At 46.9% G+C, this 24738-nt stretch overlaps 2 protein-coding genes across 5 annotated transcripts in view; one reads left to right on the forward strand and one right to left on the reverse strand.

Moving 5' to 3' along the window:
• Positions 1 to 23785, forward strand: part of LOC5510674 (transient receptor potential cation channel subfamily V member 5) — a 38871-nt gene extending 15086 nt beyond the window's left edge. For all 4 annotated transcript variants that reach the window (XM_032379820.2, XM_032379822.2, XM_048724399.1 and 1 more), the window contains one exon: positions 23204 to 23785. In XM_032379820.2, the coding sequence (XP_032235711.1) occupies positions 23204 to 23246 (43 nt within the window). In that variant the 3' untranslated portion in view covers positions 23247 to 23785. The remainder of the gene's footprint in view (positions 1 to 23203) is intronic.
• Positions 385 to 19756, reverse strand: LOC5510645 (sulfotransferase 1C4). The gene is made up of 4 exons (XM_048724412.1): positions 19501 to 19756; positions 1425 to 1784; positions 1253 to 1347; positions 385 to 887 (listed from the first exon to the last, which is right to left on the reverse strand). Exons 1-4 carry the CDS (start codon positions 19739 to 19741, stop codon positions 585 to 587), a joined length of 999 nt encoding a protein of 332 aa, XP_048580369.1. The 5' UTR covers positions 19742 to 19756; the 3' UTR covers positions 385 to 584.
• Positions 23786 to 24738: the final 953 nt, after the last annotated feature.

Consider the following 24738-nt stretch of genomic DNA (forward strand, 5'->3'; position numbering starts at 1 on the left):
ACATGGGCTGTGCACACAGTTATATGGAAGAACGTGCCGTACGTTGAGCATCTAACAACTACAGTATAATTTACTCTAAACTAACCAATACGCCTTTTTTAGATAGCCTTTTGTTTTGTTTTGTTTTGGGGGAGGGCCGTAATTTTTGGTCGCCTTTTCAGGGGAGGGTCACCATTTTTGTGCTTGAGATTGGGGGAGGGTCGAAATATTGAAACAGAAAAAATTCAACTTAGCAGCCCTCCCCCCCTCTCCCGATAAATAATTTCCTTTCCCTTAGATATTCTTAACATCGTAGTAAACGCTCGTAAATTGCTATACAACTACATGGTGGAAATAAAGGGGCCAAGGAAAATGAGTGATGGTCCAAAAAGAATTGTCACAGGATGGGTAATTCTTTATTTTAATAGAAAACAATGACTTTTTTGAATAGCTTATAATTAAAGTTGAGAGATTGACCATCTAATTCGTTTAGACAATTGAACGTCTTTCTTACTATAACTACAAAGGCTTTGACATCATATCGATAAAGAAATTTACACTAACAATTTCACAACTAAACTTGGACTTGTTTTCGCACGCACTGTTCATTCAGGCGTTGGATCGAACTCCAAGTCTAGCCCACTCCCTGTCATTCTTTCTGCGTACAGTTGATCCATTCGTCTGCTCTGTTCCTCCGTAAAGTAGTTACGCCAGTCGCCAACCTGGCCTTTGCGAATATGACTTGAAGCACCAGGTGCAATAAACGGCCTCATAAACGGACTCTCGTAGAACTGTTCACCGCCTTTCATTGCATCAAAGCTGGTTTGGCGGACAATTCTATTGAGAGTCTCTTCAGTAAGAGATTTGCCCACAAACAACGCGATTTGTCTGACGGCATGATGCAGGTCCTGCAATAAGAATGCAGTTAAATTACATTGATGTTAGAAAACTTTCACGGTTAAAATGTAACCCTCTAAAAATAAAGAAAGATTAAATAAAGGTTATTGTATGGGTTTGGCTTCTTCGTGCCCCGTCCTCGAAGAAGAAAATGTTGAGATATCATGAGCTTATCATTTTCCTAAAGTAAGAGAATGCGGATGCTATATATATTAATTATTAACCGAGCGCGAGGTCTGCTGCCTCGGCCTGTACAAAAAGCCCGCGGGCCGAGATTTCTCAGTACGGACCAAGCAAGCGAAGTTCATAAGTTATATATTTAATGGCTTTTCTAAATATCTATACGAGAAGGAAAACTTAAGCTGCTGAAGCATACCTTCTTCATGTCCTCGTACTTAAGAAAGAGGATGTTGGGATCGTCTCGATGCTCCCACCAGCCGAGCACGTGATCAAACCACGACCCATATATCGCTGACGTAAAAATAAATCTAGTTTATTTTGTTAAAAAAATATTATGCATATACAGTCTTCATTTTAAATGTATTTACCAACTCCATTTATGACCGCCTCAAAAAACTCATCCCAAGTGACATTACATTTGTAAGCTTTCCATCTCCTGCAGTGATGGTAATAAGAAACGGCGCAATCCTTGGGATTACGGATGACGTAGATATACTTTGGCTTAGCAGCTGAGCCTCCTCCCTTCGGGGCCACACGATATGGGGAGTGGATCTTGAAGATTCGCGGAGGTGCTACCTTTTTGTAGAACTCTGTCGTGGTTTCAGTAACTCCTAGAAGCAATTTTGTTAGTTGGGAGTCCAGGAAAGGTATCCGTTTTACCATGTCTGTTTTATCGACCTCGCCACCGTTGTATATTTGCCACAAGATCTCTGACGTCCATGTATTCCCTGAAGAAGAGGAAATGTAGATAAGGAAAAAAGATAAATAATCAAGATATAAAATGCATTCGCTGCCACTTTGCCGGTTGCTTTGAATGCCACAGAGAAATTGGAAAATAAAACCATAACCACGAGCAATCTTTAATCTTGTGTTGGTTCATACCATTATGTCACGCACTATCGCAAGCTAGTAAAATCATTGGAATGCCGAACAAAGTTAGTCAGTGAGCAACGGAATTTAAACAGTAGTGAGATCAGACAACAGCCCACAGTTCGCAAGCAGAGAGTTCAAAGAATTTGAGTAAAAGTACGGTTTTCGGCTGGTCACTAGCTCCACCATCTACCCTCAAAGCAACGGTTACATCATAAGGGCCCATAAGCCAGGTGAAGACGGTCAAGATGCTATTACAAAAGTCAAAAGAAACGCGCCAAACGATCCAAACATAGCGCTTTTGTGCCCCTCTAACGCCCCACAAGCTTTAGATAAAGACGCAATGAGCAGACTTGCTGAAAGACCATAGCGGAAGAAGATATTTTACCACGATCGAAACCAAATCAAAACCACTCAATCCCCTGAGACCCGGGCAAGACGTCAATGTACACTTTAAAGTGTAACTCAAAAGTGGACGCCGGCTACTGCCAGAGAACGACTCAAAGAACCAAGATCATAATTGGTGGTTTCTTGTAGTGTATGCTAGCCTTAGTATCAGGTCCTCAGGGAAGTAATACTCAGGCTAAGTGTATGCAGGACAATTGCATGTGGGTTTCCTGTGTTACACATCACGAGAAACGTGTTGAAGCGGCTCGATTGTGTGTTTGCTCGCTCCGATTTCTTTAGCCCTTTGTGGCCTTAAAAAATACGACATTACTCCAGACGGAGCAGGTCTGCGACGTGACCGGGTGCATCTACAAGAATCCAAGCCCCGGCCTGTTAAAAACCAAGAACAAAGAACAAACCAAACAATACAGGAACAGGCCAAGGTAGACGCTACCACGACGAACCAACACCCCAAGCTGGCACAATAGTAATACGAAGTGGAAGAGCCGTCAAACCACCCACAAGATTGGGACGACACTATCGCAATGTATTCGAGTCACTACAAGTCCAGAATAAAGAACGCAAAACCATTAATACAGTCGCTACAATTATCTACTTATTTCCGACTGTTCTCCTGGTTAAATCTTCTTGTTGCCTGTTTGGCATTTTTGCAATGTGCATGACAAGCACGCGAAAAGAGATCAACAGCTGAAGACGTTTCTAGCTTTATACAATCATGAAAAGTCTCGCGCGCGTTGCAGAAAAAAAGCGCCAAAACTTTGCGCCGTTTTTTTCTTCAAATTACCAAAGGCAATAACTCACAACCAAATGAAACCAACGCGACAAGAAAGCCAGAACCAAAAATTAGGCTAGCCTCAGCATCCGCAGGCATCTCGAGTAAGTGTTTTTATTTTATTTTTTCAGTATTTTTATGGATTGGGCTTTCTGCGGGTACTATTCATGGAATAGAGGGACTGAGATCGAGTTGAACCAAAACTAGAAGCCGGACGAGGGGAGGGGACCTAAAGAAAACGGTCTTCCTCGCTGCCAGGGCCCCACTATTTCTTGATCACGCCACAGGAAGTCCGAAATCGATAAAAGCCCTCTACAGACGCATTCTGCTTTAAATTGCCCAAAAATAAAAACGGCCCAGCCTCAAGTTAAAATTAGGCGTTCTCATAGAGAAAAAGAATGTATACATGGAAAGCGTAACTAGCATTGCAAATATATACAATACATTATGGGCGAACTCAGAGCCAAATGTTTATAAAAACTTGAATCGTTAGAAAATTCATTGTGAGTTCAACTTTTCTAGAGATGAGACAGATTGATACAGATGAGACAGTTTTTAAAACAAGATTGATTGGTTTGGTAAATAAATAAACAAACGAACGAACGAACAAACAAATAAAAAACAAACAAACAAACAAGCAAGCAAGCAAATAGATAAATGGTTTTTTTTTTACGATTTTTTTAACCCGTTCGCAACATCGCGGGAATTTCCTATGTGAATCGTACAAATCTTTGATAAACCAAGGAGAAAAAATCAATAAAATAAAAGGGGCCGCATGCTCCCTATGTTGATCTTATCAGGACGATAAACATGTTTTTATTTTTACTTGGCCTTATAGTCACAAGGTGCAAATCAATGATCCACTACATTTTCGGGGGCAAATCCGTGGATCCGCAGATATTTTTAGATCAGCATGGTTTGACAAATAAACAAGATTATCGATTGAAAGTCGACCGTCACAGCAGTCAAAATCCGAAATCCGCGCCCAAATTGTCAACAGATCCGTATTTCCAAAATCCGCCAATCCGCTGAACTAATCGGGGGGGGGGGGGGGGACTGAAACGCCCCTCCGGGCCTCCCAGCCCCATTTTAGGCTTGAGAGGTGCGCTGGGCCCCTCTGGGCCTCCCAGCCCCATTTTAGGCTTGGGAGGTGCGCTGGGCCCCTCTGACCCCCCCCCCCCCCCCCCCAACCCCATTTTAGGCTTGGGAGGCGCGCCGCGCCCCTCCGAGCCCCCCAGCCCCGTCTCATGCAGATGAGGCCCCGCGTAGATTAATAATTGCTAATTATCAATCTACGTCGGTACCACTTCGCGTAGATAAATAATTGGCAATTACTAATCTACGTCGGGACCACTTCGCGTAGATAAATAATTAGCAATGGTTAGCACAGCGGGACTGGGGCCTTTCATAGAAACGGGTGGGAACCTTGCAATTAGACCCCCGTCTGTCCTGTAATATATATATATATATATATATATATATATAGTGTTGGTTTGAGAAAAATACAAACTACATAGGTTTCCCTACATAGGTTTCCCATCATTTTATATATATATATATATATATATATATATATATATATATATATATATATATATATATATATATATATATATATATATATATATATATATATATATATATATATATAAAATGATGGTTGAAGGCTTTCATAGAAAGTGCTCAATACTCGAAAGTAGAGCGGTGTATAGTGTTGGTTTGAGAAAAATACAAACTACATAGGTTTCCCTACAGGCCTGTTTCGTGGTTGCCCACTCATCAGGGGATTTAATGAGAATATTCCTACCATCGTATATATACTATTAACATTGAAATTTACATAATAATAGACTGATAGTTTTAGCTAAGGCGGTAAGAGGAACAATAGCGAGTTACATTAAATATGCGGGGCGAAAACTAACAGTGCGGAACGTGTGAAAAATTGATAGCGCGAAAATTTAACGGTGACGGGATTAACAGTTCTAATTGTTTCGTAGCAGGGCTTTGTTTCTGTGGCGGCACGAGGACACGAGTTCATTGCGTTTATTTAGAGTTGATAGTTTGGGTTGGCAGATGATCGTCAGCTTTTCCTTGAGGCAGAGGTTGCAACGCTTAGTGGTACTGTTGTAGGCGGAGTGGGAAGAAAGAATGCGCCATGAAATAAAGTACTCAATCATGTTGTCCTTGAGAGTCCAGACGTGTTTGCTGAGTTCGGTGGAGTTTCTGTGTTTGGCGTGTCGGAATGATGCGGTGTGGTTTCTGTACCTGGTCTTGAAGCTGTTTTCAGTGAGCCCGACGTATGTTTCCGAGGTGTTGTTGTCTTTTCGAGTTACGGTAGCTTGGTAGATAACAGATGTCTGTAGGCAGTTTCCGTCTAGAGGGCAGGTGCCTTTCTGTCGGCAGTTGCATGTCTTGTTGTTGGTAGTGGTAGGGGCGGAGCTGGCGGTCTCGGTAGCCGACGATGCGGTGATGATTCGCTTGTTGTGGTTGTCGATGATCTGTTTGGTGTTGTTCATGCAGCTGTAACTGATTTTGATGGTGTTTCTGTTGAAGATTTTACGGAGGTGGTTGTCTTTCGGGAAGTGCTTGTCTATCAGGGTGAGGAATCTGTGGCCGATGTTGGTGCTGGTGTTCTTGCTGAAGGGCGGGTTGTACCATAGGATGTTGTTGCGTTTGCGGGTTTTACGGTTGGTTACGGTGTTGGGTTCGTAGCGTAGCGTGTAGTTGTATCCGCTATCGTCGAGTGCTTTCTGGTAAGGTGGCGCGGTCTGGTCAAAGGAGGCTTGGTCTGAAGATAGGGCAGAACATCCCTGCTGGTATCAACAGACGCCTATCTGCCCTATCTTCAGACCAAGCCTCCTTTGACCAGACCGCGCCACCTTACCAGAAAGCACTCGACGATAGCGGATACAACTACACGCTACGCTACGAACCCAACACCGTAACCAACCGTAAAACCCGCAAACGCAACAACATCCTATGGTACAACCCGCCCTTCAGCAAGAACACCAGCACCAACATCGGCCACAGATTCCTCACCCTGATAGACAAGCACTTCCCGAAAGACAACCACCTCCGTAAAATCTTCAACAGAAACACCATCAAAATCAGTTACAGCTGCATGAACAACACCAAACAGATCATCGACAACCACAACAAGCGAATCATCACCGCATCGTCGGCTACCGAGACCGCCAGCTCCGCCCCTACCACTACCAACAACAAGACATGCAACTGCCGACAGAAAGGCACCTGCCCTCTAGACGGAAACTGCCTACAGACATCTGTTATCTACCAAGCTACCGTAACTCGAAAAGACAACAACACCTCGGAAACATACGTCGGGCTCACTGAAAACAGCTTCAAGACCAGGTACAGAAACCACACCGCATCATTCCGACACGCCAAACACAGAAACTCCACCGAACTCAGCAAACACGTCTGGACTCTCAAGGACAGCATGATTGAGTACTTTATTTCATGGCGCATTCTTTCTTCCCACTCCGCCTACAACAGTACCACTAAGCGTTGCAACCTCTGCCTCAAGGAAAAGCTGACGATCATCTGCCAACCCAAACTATCAACTCTAAATAAACGCAATGAACTCGTGTCCTCGTGCCGCCACAGAAACAAAGCCCTGCTACGAAACAATTAGAACTGTTAATCCCGTCACCGTTAAATTTTCGCGCTATCAATTTTTCACACGTTCCGCACTGTTAGTTTTCGCCCCGCATATTTAATGTAACTCGCTATTGTTCCTCTTACCGCCTTAGCTAAAACTATCAGTCTATTATTATGTAAATTTCAATGTTAATAGTATATATACGATGGTAGGAATATTCTCATTAAATCCCCTGATGAGTGGGCAACCACGAAACAGGCCTGTAGGGAAACCTATGTAGTTTGTATTTTTCTCAAACCAACACTATATATATATATATATATATATATATATATATATATATATATATATATATATATATATATATATATATATATATAGCATGTGCATAGCATTCGAAGGATGAAGTGCGGAAAAGATTACTGCGGGTGGATAAAGGTCGGCCATGCAGACACGTGCGGCCAGAGGTGCATGGACACCTACTGCAAGGTAGGGGGCTCTTAATAATGCTCGTTTATTTCAACCGTTTGCAGTTCTTTTACAACTGAATTACCGGTGGGGTCAGCTAACTACAAAATACATTACACCATACATAATTCATAATAACATTAAATCCCCAGCATATTGCGCTGAGACGAATTTGGAAAAACGGTCCGTGCGACCCGGAACCACACTATGTGCGCGCTTAGATCTTAGGGAGTATGACGAATTGGAGGATATAAGTCTGCTTGACACTAGGGGGTATAAGACGCTCCCCTGTTTGATATTGCTTATGAATTTTCTGCACACATTGTGACGCCGCGCCTCTAAAGAAGACAAGCATGCGCGTTCGAGGGCGTCCTCGTAGCTAAGGTCACTACCGAAAATTATTCCTAGAGATCTTTTTTGAATTCTTTCTAAGGCAGCACATAGGTATTGCGGAAGGTTGGAAAAGACAACGCAGGCATACTCTAAGATGGACCTTATAAGAGAACAGTATACAGACACTAAATCCCTTTCTGAGACACCACATGATTTTAGTTTTCTGAGTGCATAGAGACGACGGTTTGACTTTTTGATCACATAGTCACAGTGCGATGACCAACTAAGGTCCGAAGAGATATACACACCGAGAAGCTTGAAACTGGTGACTGACTCAATAACGGAACCGCCGACCGCTATTGGTTGGCACTGAGAACTATTGTACTGTAAAAAATCAACCCGCATCTCCTTGCACTTACTAGGATTTAACAGCATGTTATTATTTTGTGCGAAATTGTTGACATTATTTACCATATGTCTCATGACAGATGGAGCGTTGCGAGGAATTATTTCTAGAATAGATAAGTCATCAACGTATTTCACCCTAGGACCCCAGGCGCGCACTAGATCATCTACCATAACTGCAAATAAAATGGGGCTCAATTTGGTTCCCTGAGGAATTCCACCATTTGGGTATTTACAAGCTGATGACGAGTTAGCAATTTGGACACTCTGTGACCTGCCTTGAAGAAAAGCGGCAACCCACCTGACTAAGGAGGGGTGTAACCCATAGCTAGAAAGCTTACTTAGCAAGATACGATGATCAATTATATCAAAGCCCTTTTTGAAGTCTGCAAAAAAGAATCTTAGCGAACAGTTGCCATTATCCAGCGCTTCTAATGCGAGATGTAATAAATAGACTAACGCTTGAGAAGTTGATCTACCTGCAAGGGCGAACTGTTTGGGGTCAAGTTTACTAGTTAATGAGGGCAGCGATTGATAGAGCACCGCAGGAAAAACTACCCCTGACTGCCAGCAACCATCCGCTTTGACCCCGATCCTAGCGTCGCGCATCGTTATCGCAAGCAAGGGCGGCCAGCGCCCGTGCCAGGCAAGAGGGGTGAGAAGGTCGACGCATACAAAGGCACGGTAGTCGAGGTTCCTCTCGACGCAGTCCTTAACGGGCTTCCCCTCGAGTGGAAATACGCCCGTATTTCAAGACTATCAGCAAGACTATCCAGACTCCAAGACGTCTGTTTATCATAGACCACAGCTTAGAGTGCTGGATCACGAATGCTGTATACACCGGCATCTCCCGCGTGCGGCACGCCGACCAGATAGTCCGCGTGATCCCCCCCGATTACACCCCCGGTGCCTTGGTTCCCACAGGACTGCAGGCTACGCCCAGTGAAGAGCTCATTATAGCGCGAATCAAGCGATATGCTATAGACGACAGGCAAAAGGGTCGCACAAAGTACACGGGATCGCACCACGTTCTGACGATAGACCACGTACTCGGCATGATTGCTGAAGCGGAAAAGAAGTGCACGGTCTGTGGCGCTCAGCTTCTGCTTCAGGGGTACACCAAGAGCCATCCCCAATGCTTCAGTATCGACCGGCTGGACGACAGTCAGGGTCACTACAAGTGGAATGTCAGACTCAAGTGCCTTAGCTGCAATAGAAGGCACAAGCACTGATGTCGCTGGCGTGACGCTACGCAAATGCGAAAGCGTGAAGTCGTGCTTAGAGTACGTCGTGTAATACAACACTGGCTGTCCGGGCTCCATAACCCTCTTTAGTATTGGGTATGCCTTGCTTGTCCACCACGGGTCCGTCGCTCGCCGTCGGCCCTTGTCCTGGAGGTCTTCCTCGTTTACGGCGATGTACACCTCCGTTCCGACCTCTAAGGGGGGCTTTTCGGCTTTGAGAGGCACGCGCCTCAGCTTTATGGCGTCTTTAGGCGCAAAGCCAGTCATGCGAGTCTTCGTTGCGTTTTTGCCTGAGATGACGATTGGCAAAGCAGTAACCCACTCGCGGTTTGTTTCGCCGGATGCAAGCTCCTTCGAGTACTTCGCACGAAATAGGCGCTGTGCCAGCCAGCGATTGAAAGACTCGGCGAAAGCTTGCCTCCTGTGGTGCCCTGGCTCAGCCCGTCGGACCTCCACCCAGTGGTCTGTTAGGGGCTTTGTGGTAGCACCCTTGAACTCCGTGCCGTCATCAACCATGAGGACTTTAGGCCATGTGAGAGGTCCCTCTGCATAGATGTCAGCGAGTTCGCGGGAGACGACGGCCGCGCTCTTAGTCCTCAGTGGGCGGGCGGCTTTATATCGTGAAGCAACGTCAACGACAGTCAGGGCAAACTTGTACCCGCGGTCGGTTGGCAAGAATAGCAGGTCCGACTGGTGGATACGGTTTGGTATCTGCTCCGAGAAGTGGGCGTAGGTAGTCGGAGGAGGGGGTGTCTGTGTGTAGCCCCCGACGGGCTGCAAGCTTACCCACTTGCGCACTCGATCTATGGAGGCTGAGCCCTTGGGGAGTTTGGCATGCAGAGCGGTCACTCCCTGGAAGCCACCTCTGGCGTAGTATATAGGACGAAGGAACGCATCAAGTTCTTCGTCGGACATGCGCTTCGCCGCCATTACGTGCCGACAATGTACTGCAACAGGTGTATCAGTCTCCAACAGGCGGTTGCCGTCTGCTCGGGTAGTGCCGAGGCGGTCTTTCTGAGGTCGGTAGGCCCTCGGAGAACGCCATTGGCGAACCTCTTAACGCACTCCCTGTCTGCGCGCCACAACTAGAGGCTTCGGTTAGCAATGTCACCAAAGCTACATAACCAACCCATCGACGGCACCTTCGGTGTCACTCGCTTAGCAGCGGCTGCTACCTCGTGCATAGCACTCCACAACTGGTCTGCAATCATCTTATACGTATACGTATACGCATACGTATACGCGCAGTACGGAAAAAGGCCGCCTAGATGCAGCGCCGGAACGGCAACTGCATCACAGCAAGCGGCTAGCTGTGTAGCCGATAGCGAGAGCGCCGGCGCCAATGTACGCCAACTCGGCGTTTTTCTGCGTTTTGCTGGGGATGTAGTAGTCGGACAGCTCAGGAGTCCTCATCGACTCCAGGGATTGTTTTGGTCGGGTCTGGTTGTAGAGTTTGAGCGCGTAGTCAGTGTCGGGGAAGTTTTGCTTTGCGAGGGCCCCTCTCTCGCGACTTTGAGCTTGCCAATCGATGATTTTTTGTCGCCGCTGTTGGTAGCGTCCATAGTCTTGTTGGTATTTCTCTAGGGCCTTGTCGTGCCTCTCCTTCTCACCTAAGGCAGGGCTCTCATCGTTCGACAGGAACTTTGCGAGGTAGTTGCCACTAACGAATGCAGTTTAGGCGTGCGCCACCAACCAAAATCGCGATGGAGGCCATCGAGTAGTGTGTTCGTTTCACGTGCTGTGTGTACGTGTACATACACGAACACGAGTCTAATACATGGCCTACACGTGTAGTAGTGTGTCACAGTACACTACTACATGGGCAGGATCTTCTGGTCCTCAAGGTAACCCTTCAAAGCGACAGCACCTGCAACGGCGGCAGTCATTTTTGCGTCGTTCATGGAGTTCGCGGAGGGGTCTTTGGTGAAGCCTTCGCGCAAGACCTTGCGCCCAACCCAGCCGATACCGGCGACGAGGCCGGTTATGACTGCGGCGTCGGTGATGGTCTTTGTAATCTTGCTTTGCTGCGTCGTCGACATATATATGCGTACACGCGTATGATGCACGGACGTGCGGATATGGGTGGGGCCCTTGTGTTTAAATGTCTGCTTACTCCATTGCTAACAGTCGAGATTTGCACTGTCCGGGAGCGCGAAGCGCTGTCGCCGGAACGGCAAGCGGTCGATCCTTGATCTACTGTGCGGCCGCCAGCGGCGGCCTTGCGGGCGGAGTCACGTCGTTGGCCACTACAAGTGGATCGGTAGCTCGCTGATCAACTGCTGGTGTACGAGTGAACGCGGCAGCTAGCTCCCGCCTACGTGTCTAGAGGCCGATCAATGACACTAGAAGACCAGCGACCCCGATAACCGAGCTAGCCGACCAAGCAGAGTTGCTTTCCGGGACTGGTGTGTGTGCCGAAGGCATCTTCGGCGCGCGCGCGCAAGCTCTCGCGTCCCTGCGACTCGCTAGCGACCGGCGACTCAACGTGTTGCACAGCTTCTTTTTTTTCGCTCTGTTATGTCGGTTCCACTTTGCCAAGCGCCTTCCAGCTTCGACTCGTCCAGGGTGTTTAGGTCGGGTCGCAGGTGGTTCGGGGCTCGTGATTCTCTCCACTAACGCCGAAGGCGTACGTGCAGGTTCATGAACAGTTTGTTCCGCAGCTTGTTTGTCAGGTTCCGCTGACCCGTTTGCCGTTCCGGCAGGCTGGGCACTAGTACTTCCTTGAGGTTCCTCCATTTGTGATGCAACTATTTTGTTGCTGAGGAAGTGGCAAGTTTTCAAATGAACGTCTACTCTGGGATGGCAGACTCGCCAGTGTGCGTACCCTTCGGGGGGCAAACCACTGGTGGGTCCGCGACTGCTACCTCGTGTTGGCACGGCGTGTCAGCGCTTGCCGTTCCGGCGGTGTTCACATGGCGTGCTACGTGTAACGCCCCGACGGCTAAAGCCATCAAAAGACCGCAGCATAGAGACAGGCTTCCGCACAATGTGCGGAGCTCGTTGTTGATGATGTAGTCGGACACTAGGTCATTGTGGAGATCGACCACATTGTCTATCGGCAGCGCCATGCCTACTAGCTTGGTCGTAAGCTTCAGAAAGCTGTCTGCCAGGGCGTCTGTAGTCCGGCTGGCTAGAGCGGTCTCGTTTCGCTTCTCGTACTTCCTCACCTCCTCGGTGCTCATGCGTTTGACGTCGTCGTGAGTCAGGGCCTTGCCTAGCATTTTTCTCGACTTCCCCGAGGCTACGAGAATCGCGAGTTTCTCCCTCGCGTCTGCTATCTCAGTTTGCTCACCTCCGGTAGCCGTCCCGACTGGCTGCGTCGAGCACCCCAGCGACTCGACGGCCGGGAGGCCGGCGGCGCCCCCATATATATATATATATATATATATATATATACGTATACGTGGGCGGTGGTTTACTGTGCTTACCCTTCAACTAGGGCCATGGTATAAGGGTAACGCAAGCAAAACTCTAACTTCGAGAACTTTTTCGTCTTGAGGGCCTTTATGTACTCTTTCATCTTCTCTTCTGAGAGCTCCGCGCCGTAGTCATGCAGGATAGCTTTCATGTCCGCCTTGCTCAGGGTATAGAAGACCACCAAGGCCGCGATGTTCTCACGGAACGGCTTTGTGATGCTGGTGAGCTGCTGCGTGATCACCCACACGCTAATACCCACGTGGCGCGCGCTGAACGCCAAGTTGACGAGCTGGTCAGAGCGCCTCTTTACGTCTTTCGAGGCCGCACAGTCGTCGAGTATGATCAGCGTATTAGTGCCTTCGAAAACGGCGGATGCAAACCTCAGCAGTATGTCGATCTGACCCGCCTCAGGTGTGACGACAAACAGACGATTGTCGCTCTCGCCGAAGCCGTCGTATGTTTTGTTGTAGACAAAGGTAGGGCACACGAGTACGATGTAGTCAAACTTGCCACGAAAAGGGCCGCGCAGCCGGTCCACTATGAATCGGGTCTTCCCGCATGACGTCGGGCCCACGATGAGAGCGTTAAATGGGATGTTTTTCGGGTCCATACCGCGCTGCCGCAGCGCTTCGCGCACTTCGTGTCTGTGCTCAGTATTGTATGGACTCTAGCTGTCCGTTCATAAGGTTCATTTGGGCGTCGGCCACCACAAACACGTGACAGTTTACGGTACCCGTGCCGCTTGCCGTGCGTTTTATCTCGAGGTGCACACCGTCGTGGGTGTTGACCAATCGGAGACCACAACCATCGTTAGCACTGTCGTCCGTCGTTCGAAGGTCGATCCACAGAGCAAACTTGTTATCGCCGTAGAACGACTCGGGGCTGACTGCCGGGGGGGGGGGGGGGGGGGGGGGCGCGTAGTCCCTGGCTGAAGTCCTTGTTTGGAATGCCGTCGATTGTAACGCGAACGCTCTTGATGTCGGGGTACACGAACTTCTCAGAGTCGAGAGCCCCTGCCGTGTATGGCTCCACAAAGAGGAGCAACAGACCACTCATAGACCTTCGCGGCAGTTTGACACTCTCGTTGATTATGCTGTCCGTCCCTTTGCTAATCACGAAGGTCTTGTGGAGGTTTACTTGCTCGTAGAAGAACGTTGTGCCGTTTTGGTAGGCGGCGGCTGCAGACCGGGCGAGGTTGTTGTCCCTCCCTTTCGTATTCCAGCTCTAGATTTTTGATGCCGTAGGATAATTTGGTAGCATCGCTTCGATCGCTTCCGCGTTTAGAGCGTTCTCCTTGGCGTTACTAGTCGCTTTATCGCCAGCCTTGGAGCGAAGCTTGCGCATGTTTTCTGATTGTATGCCCTGCTCCAGGCGGTCCTCTCTCTCGACCTTGGACAGGTAAAGCTCCTCATACGTCTTGAAGACATCGTAGCGGCTGGTGTCCTGGAGCGTTTCTCCTGCAAACGTGATTTTTTCAGGCGGCTCACGAGATTTTGGCCGACGTTGTTCACGACGGTATTATTTGTTGGCCTGAGATGGAGAGATCGAAACCGACCCTCAAGGAGCCAGGCACGAGCATGACGCCTTCCGATAGCTTTGGGACCGCCACATATAGCGTCTCGCCGGGGAAAGCCGTCGACGGGTTGAGAGTGACCCGGTGAACAGTTTTCTCGGCTTTCAACCCCAGAGGAGTTCTGGGTGTTCGTTGGGGGTCAAGTTTATCGCTGACTGACATTCCCATTACGTATATTATATATATTATATATATTTTATATATTAAAAATGATGGTTGAAGGCTTTTGACATTGACGATACCTTGCCGGGTGCGTCCGCCGATCGCGGAGCGGGGGACGACGAGACGACGCCCCTTATCCGGTTTGACCCCGACGATGGGGAGTCGATCCCAATGACGAACACGTCATCGCGGGGGGCCCGGACGCAAACGACCGCTAAAACCTCGTTCACCACGGAGGGTGCAGCGACAAGACTTGGTCTCCAGTCCCTCAGGGAGAAATACCCAGACCTTAACGAGAATCTGATACGGTTTCAGTCAGACCAGAGGGGAAAGACGCTAATACAGCTCCGCAACCTCGGCAAAGGAGGTTGGACTAAGCCAAGACAGCTGTTCAATGAGAACGGGGGCGTTCGACAGGAAATTGCAAAGCTGAAAGGCTTCAAGCTGGCGATGGGGTCTATGGCAGAGATAGACGCGGTCATCCAGGGGAACACAGAACGAGTCCAAGAGCTGCAAGGGGTGGTAGCCACAGGCAGGGAGACCATCGACGACCCTAACACGTCAGAGAGTCGCCGCCAAGAGGCCCGTGAGCGCAACGAGAAGAGGCTATCCGAGATTGACGAACTAGAAAGCGAAAACCGGGAGCTCGAGAACCGAAAGCCGCTCAGAGAGCGCATCAAAGCCATCTTCAAAAAGTACGGCTTTACCGTCACCGCTATCGGGTTGGCCGTAGCGACGACGATCGCGGCCATTGTGACGTCGCTCGGCAGGTCGCTTTCCTCCGTGGCCAAAGGGATCGGTAACGGGCTTTAGGCTAGGCGAGCTTCTCCCTTGGCTAGTAGGCAGCATCGCGAACTTCGTGTTTAAAGCTGCAGGGGAGGCGGTGAAATTCCTTGGCGAGAATGCGTGGCTGCTCATTCTAGCCGTAGCCGCGTTCTTGGTTCGTCGAATGCAAAGCAATCATCGCAACAAGTAATACGCCGCGGCCACCGCGAGTGCCGACAACCCCGCCTTGAGGGCGGCGTGGTCACTCTTTTCGCCCGGTCCGCGTGCGCTTGCCGTCCCGGCGGCGACCATGCTATGCGCAGCATGCATACGTGAAGAGGGGGCAGGCGCCGCGCCCTTTGCGTGCGCTTTTGCGTCGCCGTTGCGTATGAAACCCACCTGCTTCCCACTATTGTACGTCCCACCTTCGTCGGTAAACAGATTGAGGTGGCTCGGGTACTCGTCCGCCGCCGTGTCGTAGCCACGGATCACGTGCACGTTGCGATACCCCTCCCCCGGGTAGAACACAAACACATCGCCTAGCCCGTGGTTCCGCCCGCCTTTCCATCGGAAGTGCGGCTTACGCGGCAAACCGAACTCTATGCATAGACGCTCGAAAGCGGCCTTCTTGTAGGGGTTACCTTTTTGCGTGAACGGGCTGTCGCCAGGCAGGGGGACGCCGAGCTCGTAGAGTATCCTCCGGGTGGTAAAGTAGACGTGAAACCTTAGAAATCCCCTAATGACAGAGGGGAGCGTGGCGAAAGTGGGGTCAGTTAGGGACACCCCACATCCGGCTGTTGCGCACCAGACCGCAAAGTTGAGTTGCTGTGGCCAGTACCCATAGGAAGGCTCCGATAGCCACCGGCGAGACTCCTTGGCGGACTTGTGCGTGACTAATGTCTCTTTGAATATGTCTCGGACCCTAGTCGTGAATGATTTGTCCTCAGCCACGTGTATCTCCAGCTGCGTGAGTAGTGGGGTGATGTCTGAGGCCGTGCTCTCCACGGGGGTCGCAGGCACGGCGTAGAGCAGCTTTTGCGCGAGGGTCAGAGACCTAGGGAAACCTAGGGAAACCGGTTTTTTGACTTGTTCGGCTATAGCGTGTTTGATATATTCGGCTATAGAGGCTTCCGCCGCAGTTGCCGCCTTTTTCGACTCCTCCACCTCCCTTCGGGGAATCGCTTTCCCGTTCAGCATCCGCCAGCCTTCCCAATCCATGCTCAGTCCTATTAAACACGAAGGCGGGCTGTGTTCAACACAATGGTGGTCCTACATACTGTGCTCACCAAAGGCGAACAGACGCTCTTCTTCGAAGGGCCGATAAGGCGCCCACGCTTCGTGGCGCTCCGGCAGTGCTCGCTGTTTAACAGCTGGTATAATCTCGAGCGGGAGCATCAGATAACGACTATAGCCGCCCTCTCGCCCATCGCTACTGTGCCAGCCGGGCACCACACAGCCGAGTCCATCGTGGAGACGATCAACCGCGCTGAAAGCGAGATTCTGACCGCGAAGCTGGATCCCCTCACCGGCGAGATCGCGCTTATGTCCAGTGGCGTTGCGTTCCTGAATGCCGAGCTTTGCGCACTATTTGGCCTAGAGGCTAAAGACAATCAGTTGGGGGAGCGGGGCCTCGCACTGCCCTTGGAGGGACTCCCACTTAAGGTGGCTTTGCCGAAAATAGAGGCTCTCTACATCTGCTGCGATATCGTAGACCGCACGCAATGCCTCTCCTTAGGCGAGCCTTCAAACGTTCTCGCTTGCCTAGAAACCCGCGGGAGGCCGCACGAGAAAGTCGTCTAAGGACCCGACATCCCCGTTTGTGCCGCAGCATCTTCCTCTGAGTTTGTCTCGAGTATCCAAATATGGATCAGGGATGACCGCGGTAGACGGGTGGACTTTAAGGGCTAGCCTGTTCGCCTTGCATTAGAGCTAACCTAGGTCCGACATAGCAAGCATGGCAAACAGCGACGTTAGCAGTGGTGCCATATACCCCTCGCTTCCCAGTGTTTGCCCCCCAAAGGGTACGCACATGACGCCTGCCGTTCCGGCAAGCATCGGCGGCGACGTGCAAAGCTTCCGACTCCAGAAAATATGTGACACTCAGGCGGTTCTAGACAACGAGATAACGCATCATCGACAGGTGCGGAAGAAGTATAAGCGCGCCTGTGCCGTTACCCATGCTGTGTCTGTGGCATCCGGCATCGCTGCAGGGGCGCTTTCCAGCGCCGGGGTGGGGGTCTCTTTGAGTGGGATAGGGGTTCTGATCGGCGGTCCGCTGGCAGGGGTCGCTGGGCTGGTCGTTGTCGTGGGCGCAGGCGCAGGGATAGTCTTACGAGCAAGGTGGCTAAACACGAAGACACGATGGTTTTAGCGGAGAGTAAGAAAAACTCGATCAGCGAGCTGGTCTCTAAGGCTCCGCAAGACGGGCATATCTCAGACGAAGAGTTTCGGCTAATACTTCTGGAGCAAGAGAGATACTACGCGCTCAAGGCCGCTATCAGAGCTCGACACGGCCTCGCATCGCGTGAGAAAAAAAGCAAGAAAGGGCCCTCCCTGGAGACGCGCGAAAAGATGGAAAAGAGACTGCGAGAAATTCGCGAGGAGTTCGGGAGCGAGGTGTTCGAGTAAAGCTCAGGTTTAAACGCCACGAAAGCGGCTTTAAATTTACGGCCGAAAAATGGTCGTTCCGCGCTCCGTAGGGTGGCGGCCCAACCCAATGCTATACATATATGCACGTGTCTGCATGGCCGACCTTTAGCCACCCGCAGTAATCTTTTCCGCACTTTCATCGTTCGAATGCTATGCACATGCTATATACATATATATATATATATATACTACAGGACAGACGGGGGTCTAATTGCAAGGTTCCCACCCGTTTCTATGAAAGGCCCCAGTCCCGCTGCTGTCGATAGACAGCGGATTAATGATTGCTAACCATTGCTAATTATTTATCTACGCGAAGTGTTCCCGACGTAGATTAGTAAATGCCAATTATTTATCTACACGAAGTGGTCCCGACGTAGATTGATAATTTGGAATCTACGCGGGGCCCCATCTGCATGAGACGGGGCTGGGGGGCTCGGAGGTGGGATTCGCGCCTCCCTAGCCTAAAAGCCTAAAATGGGGGTGGGAGGCCCGGAGGGGCCCAGCGCACCTCCCAAGCCTAAAATGGGGCTGGGAGGCCCGGAGGGGCATTTCGGTGTCTATGAAAGTCCCCAGTCTTCCCCCCCCCTAATCATCAAAATCCGTAATCCGTGAGCATTTCGGGGCCGAATTCGCCGATCCCTACCCTGGAGACCAGAGGCTCCGAGAGCCTGTGACAGAACAACATTTGGTTCTGTCAAAATCGTTGTTTTCGGCCGCAAAATCTCGCACACTTTCCATATAAAACCATAAAGAACTATTGAAATTCCAGCAAAATGGTGACACAATTTACCTTTCACCAGAGCAGTCAGTGAGAATTTTGCGAGATGCCGACCCCAGAATTTCTTCTTCAATGTCTGAACTTTAAGATAGCGATTAACATGGCTCGAACGAAAGTAAAAAAGTTCGGTCAAAATTAACTTCAAAAAGTCGAATTTTGCTATATTAACTAAGAAAAACCTTGTCTTAGCATGGAGGGTTCTTGTTTACAAATGTTCGAATCGAAGCGCGCGATTTTTCCTCTTGAAATCTCCCCGACTTCTCTCTTCCGGATCGGTTTTGAGCTGTTCGTTGCTTCACTCCGTTGCTTAGTAACCTGTCCATCTCTTCAAACTACCGCTGGACCGATCGAGAAAGATACTGTAATATATCCAATTGATAAAAATAACGCGCGATAAGTGAATGGTACCTTTTTATTTTTTGCGAAGAAAATGTCTTATATCTTGTCTGAATATACAAAATACAAAACAAAATTCAATTTAAAAGTCCGTGAGCCTGATTTTCCATACATCAGTGATCATTATGTAAATAGATCTTTTGCCACTGAATTGGCAGTGGAAATTCCTTACCCTGTCTTGAAAGTATGTCATAGCATTCATGGGAAAAAAAGAATCTACACCGCCCCGTGCTCACAAACTCTTCGACTAGAATGTGCACGAACGAACCAAAATGATTTAATTCATTCCTTATTTTAAAGCAAAATTGTTTGCAGGTTTCCAAAATAGTCTTAAACTAAAGTTATTTGTTGATAATGGCAGATATTTGAAGGATAATGAACAATATTCAACTCCCGAGCGTTCGCTCGACGAAGGTAAACATGGCGCGCGCAACACCGCTGACCAAAGTACGTGTGGCTTCAGAAATTACCGAGATATCTGCTAATTTTTAAATTAAAGTAAGTCGTAAATGCAAGACGGCATAAGCTACTGTTCAAATTAGGAATTGTTTTTTCGCAGCCCGGGTCAAATTCCCAACTCACCGCACTTTTGATAAGAGGCTACAAACACATCTCCGTCTTGTACGGGGAGATTTGTCAGCTCATCGAGCAGTTCTTGGGTCATCCCCGGTAGATAGGTGACGCCATCAATGACAGGGAAATCTTCAGGGATTTTATAAGACACGACGCCGACGCTTTGCGAGTTCTCGGTCGGTGTTGTTGAAGTAGCCATCACTGCTTGTAGATTTGAATCCTTGACCGGCGTTGGACAATCCTTGGACATCCTTGACCGCCGTTGGACAATTAGGTACGCTCGGCTGAACACTGGAGCTAAGCAAACAACTTATAGCGCGAGGCTGTCACGGATTTCATAATTTTTCGTGGTCTAAAATTCAGAACTATCAGTTTTCGAAGCAAGATAAGTAATCTGTTATCTTTTATTTTTGTTTAATTTATGTAACAGATTACTATGCGCCGATGACAGCCTTGCAGACTTTCCACCTCGCAGGCTAATAATATTTGCTTAGCTCCGTGTTTAACCGAGCGTACCTAATTGTCCAACGGCGCCGGTCAAGGATTCAAATCGCTGCTTACTCGTTTTAAAAAATGGCTAGCGGCCAGGGAAAATGATTTAGCTCGGATGTTTTGCCACATATCGAATGTAAGTGTACCCTGGCATAGGTCTGCGAGATAAAAATATTTCGTTTGTTGTATTTTCCTCGCGAATTTCGACGGTATTTGATTGCTACCGAAAATGGCGCCTCCAGCCTTGTTTCTTTCCTTAGAAGGGGAAGAGAAGTCATATATTCCGTTACGAAAACCCCCCAAAATCGTATATTACACACAATATGACAACAACAAGGCATGTTCTAAGTTGTAAGGCAATTTTATTGGCAATGTTTTCACAAAAAATCGTGACTTCAATCCACTCGTTTTACCTCTAAGAATAACAGCCGATTCCAAGCTATACGAACAAGCTTCGAAACTATTGCCTGGGCTACCTGTGCTTGTAGCCAATAGGGAAGTAATTTTCCCCGGGTTTTGGGAGTGAGCCCGCACCTTTTCAGCGGTTGGAGGTTGAGAAGACTTTCAACTTCCGCTCCCAGTTTACAAAAGGAATGAAATGACTTGCGCTTTACGTTTGCGGGAATCTTTCTAAAAAAATGGAATGGAGTTTCGTAACACCCGATTTCAAGCGCAACAGTTTATTTATAAAGTACAGTGTCACGCTTGTGTAAGACAACAACAATTTGACAGATATAGTGCTTGTATCAATTAACACGTTGGCTACTTAGATAAGGCTCTGAACTCACAAATAGTCTCTCTGTCTCCTCCATTTATTATGAAGGTACCATTATCAAGTATAAGTTCTAAATATCCTACGTTTTTTTAAAGATTCCTCGAAAATCTCGTAAAAGTTATTTTCTTTTTGCTTAAGTTCTCGACAAAAATATTCTTCTATTTTTCAGTAAGAAAGCTTAGAATTTCTTGTTGACATACCGCGTGGAGACGAAACTTCTTTAAACATTCCCTTTGTAAACTGAAAGAGGAAACTGAGAGTCTTCTCAACCATCAACCGCTGAAAAGGTGCGGGCTCAGCCCCAAAACCCGCCCGGGGAAAATTACTTCCCATAGCAGTAAATGGAAGAAGCTAGTTCCAGGCTCTTCTACGGACGCCAAGACCGTCCGACCGTGAAGTTTGCTTTTGAATTTTACTTAGGAACTTAGAGATAGATCTATTTTAAATCCTAATTAAAGTAGATTTTAATTAGGCTTCAATTTGAGAGTTGAAGTTGCTAAAATTCAAAACTACAAGTCACGGTTGGCAGTCGTGGCTTCATTACTCTTCTCTGTTTGTATTGCCGTGACGTTCCAGTAGCGACATCTTCAAAATGGATTTTATGTTTTGCTTTTTTTTTGTATTCATCTATCTGAGCAATGACACAAGAAAAACAAAGAAAATAGACTAGGTTTAGTGCTAATAAACACAGGAGACGTTATACAACGTTAACAACGTTATACATCTTGTACATCTTAGACCTCTCTGCCGCATTTGATACAGTAGATCAAATCCTCGGAAACCCAGGGTTATTTTGCTCTAACGTTTCACTCGCGAGTGAAACGTTAGAGGAAAATACCCCTGGGTTTCCGAGGATGGGTAGATCATGAAATCCTCCTCAAACGACTGGAACACCGATATGGTATAACAAGTAAAGCTCTGGCATGGTTCAATTCTTATCTGACAAACCGCACCCAATTTGTAAAAATAGGTGACGGATTTTCTTTAAGTCAGAAGATGCTTTGTGGAGTTTCTCAGGGGTCGGTGCTGGGTCCTATATTATATTCGCTATATACTGCACCGCTTGCTAACGTTATCAAACAACACAGTGTAAACTTCCATTTTTATGCGGACAATACGCAATTATACTTATCATTCGACCCAAAACACGATAGTGAACTGAAGCAAGCAAAGTGCTGTATAGAGTCTTGCCTTCGTGAAATAACTAGCTGGATGACGACTAATAAACTACAGCTAAATAGTGACAAAACAGAACTGTTAGTTCTTAACGCTCGTCACCTTCTGCGTCCTCCTTTGCATTCGATCGCTGTAAATAATGAGATCATTTCCTATTCAAAGAATGCAAAAACTTAGATGTATGGTTCGATAACACTTTGACCATGGACAAACAAGTAACTTTAATATTCCAATCCTCCTTTTTTCATCTACGAAATATTGCTAAAATTAGGAAGTTTATTTCCTTTAATCACTGCGAGATTCTTATACACGCTTTTATTTCTTCTAAACTAGATAATTGTAACTCTCTTATCACTGGCCTTGATCAAAAGCAAATATCTAAACTACAATATGTTCAAAATTCTGCAGCGCGACTTCTTACAGGAACCCGCAAATACGATGACGTCACTCCTGTTCTGCGTACCTTAAACTGACTACCCATCAGAGAAAGAATAGATTTTAAACTCCCTTTTAACTTTTAAATCCTTAAATAAAACCGCTCCAGACTATATGAAAGACCTTTTTTAAAAGGTTAAAACTCCTTATAAACCAAAGCGCAGTCATCGTTCTTCAAATAAGTCTCTTTTAGTACAGCCCTCTTTTAAACCTTTTGAGACCTACGGCTCAAGAGCCTTTTCCGTGAGTGCACCAGCCATATGGAACTCCCTCCCACTAGAACTACGCAATTGTAAAGAATTGAGTATGTTTAAATCCAAGATCAAGACCTTCCTTTTTAAACGCGTCTTCGACAATTGATTCTTAATGATTGATTCTCATGATCTTAGTTATGTATCATAACTAAATTTTTTACTTTTTATTTTGTCTTTTTATTATCTATTTGATATATATTGTAATGAATTTTTAATTATTATTTTAACATAATATTAAAACTGTAAAGCGCCTTGGATCTATAGGAGAAGGGCGATATATAAATCCATATTATTATTAATATATTATATTATTATCTTGAACTTCGATATTGATTTTGTTTTTGTTCATGCCTGGTGTCGCACTAGTGACAAAAACGACATAGGCGCGCGCACTCTTTTTAACTCCGACATGGACATAATGGCATAAAGGAAAAAGAAAAAAAACATGTTTTTTCTCTTATGTCGTTGTGTCCATGTCATTATGTCGGGATCATGTCTTTATGTCGATATTCTCACTGCAGTTTTTTTTAAAGAACCTTGTAATAACTATATATTGAACAGGGAATTCATTTCATTTCAGCGACATGATGCGAAAAGTTGTCAAACGTCTTCCCGTCGGCTGATAACGAATCCTAAGGAAAAGGAGGAACCAAGGGAAAGAGGAGTGAGGAGGCCATCGTTTGGCTGTACACTCTAGATGTTAGCTACGCTATCAGTTACATCCAGTTTGTACAAGATGATTTGAAGACTCTTTTTCCGATGTGTTTTTTTTTTTTTTTTTTTAGTATATAGCGCAAGATTATAACAACCAGAACAGTAAGAGTGCATTGCAGTTACAAACTCTAGATAATTTAAAATATTGTTGTGGAATCCAACCCATGAATAAGAACGTCTGGTTCATTCTATTTCTAATCCATGAAATAGTCTATGGACGATGATTAAAAAAAAAAAGTTATTTCAATATTGAAAATGGTGGTTGGATATGGGTTAAGCCAAGCGGATGAACCAAACGATCCATGTGACATTGTGAGATTCTTTTTATGCTAGCTATGGTCTCTAATGGCGCATTCTTAAATAAACCGTAGGCCCCCAAAAACTGGCAACAACTTGCATATTCAGAATGTTTGTTAACGAAGTTAGAATAAAAGATACCACAAAGAAATGGAAATCTTGTATTTTAGAACAAATACATGTATGTACAGTTGAAGCTCTCGTAAGCGACCACCTTGGGAACTGAAAATTGTGGTCGTTAACGGAGCTGGTCTCTTACGAGAGCTTGCTCTCATAAGCGACCACTGGGCGCCAAAAACTTGAACAATAGGTGTTGGTCGCTTACGGGAGCTTAATTAAAATGGAATCTAAAAAATTAACGTGATCATAACAAAGCTGAAATATTTTGGTTTATTGCTTGATTTTCAAACTAGATATTTGACTCGTGAGAGTGAGTTGTTTTAATTCACAATAATTCAGTTTCCGATCCTAGATTCAATTTGCTCATTAGGTTTATTTGCTCATTTATATATGATACCCAAGAAGCACTGCGGGTTACCACACATGGTTTCCACAGGCGCACACAGGGGCGGGGGGCGTACAGAGAGGGGCCACCCCTCCCCCCCCCTTACACACACACATCGGCCGCCGAAAGTAGGTCGTTTCCTATTGAAGGATTGTCAAATACCATCCATTTTCCATGTGATACTTATGAAGCTCCCTTCTCCCCAAAAAAACCTGGGTACGCGCCTGTTCTAGAGTAAAGATGAAGAACTGAAACGTGTAAGGTTTTTTAAGTTAAAACTTATAATTATTATACCAATAATATAGGCACTGGAATGAAGAAAGATAATATACTTTTTATTCCTTTTAGACTTGCCTTCAAGTCTAAAATAACTATTATAAGGCGGTGAAATGCTTGTATCCTTATCCTCTGCGAGTCACTTGCCCGTCTGACGCTATTGTGAGCGGTACTCTGTAAGTCGAATATGTGTAAAAGGATTAATTGGTTTTGTTAAAGCACGCCGTGTATCTGCAATGTAACGGAATTTTCATTAGAACACGATTAACGGTCTATATCAGCACAAACGTTTGGTCTACTCATACTACGTTCCTCCCCCTATC

The sequence above is a fragment of the Nematostella vectensis genome, chromosome 1 (assembly GCF_932526225.1).
Source record: "Nematostella vectensis chromosome 1, jaNemVect1.1, whole genome shotgun sequence".
In the NCBI taxonomy this organism is placed as follows: Eukaryota; Metazoa; Cnidaria; class Anthozoa; order Actiniaria; family Edwardsiidae; genus Nematostella; species Nematostella vectensis.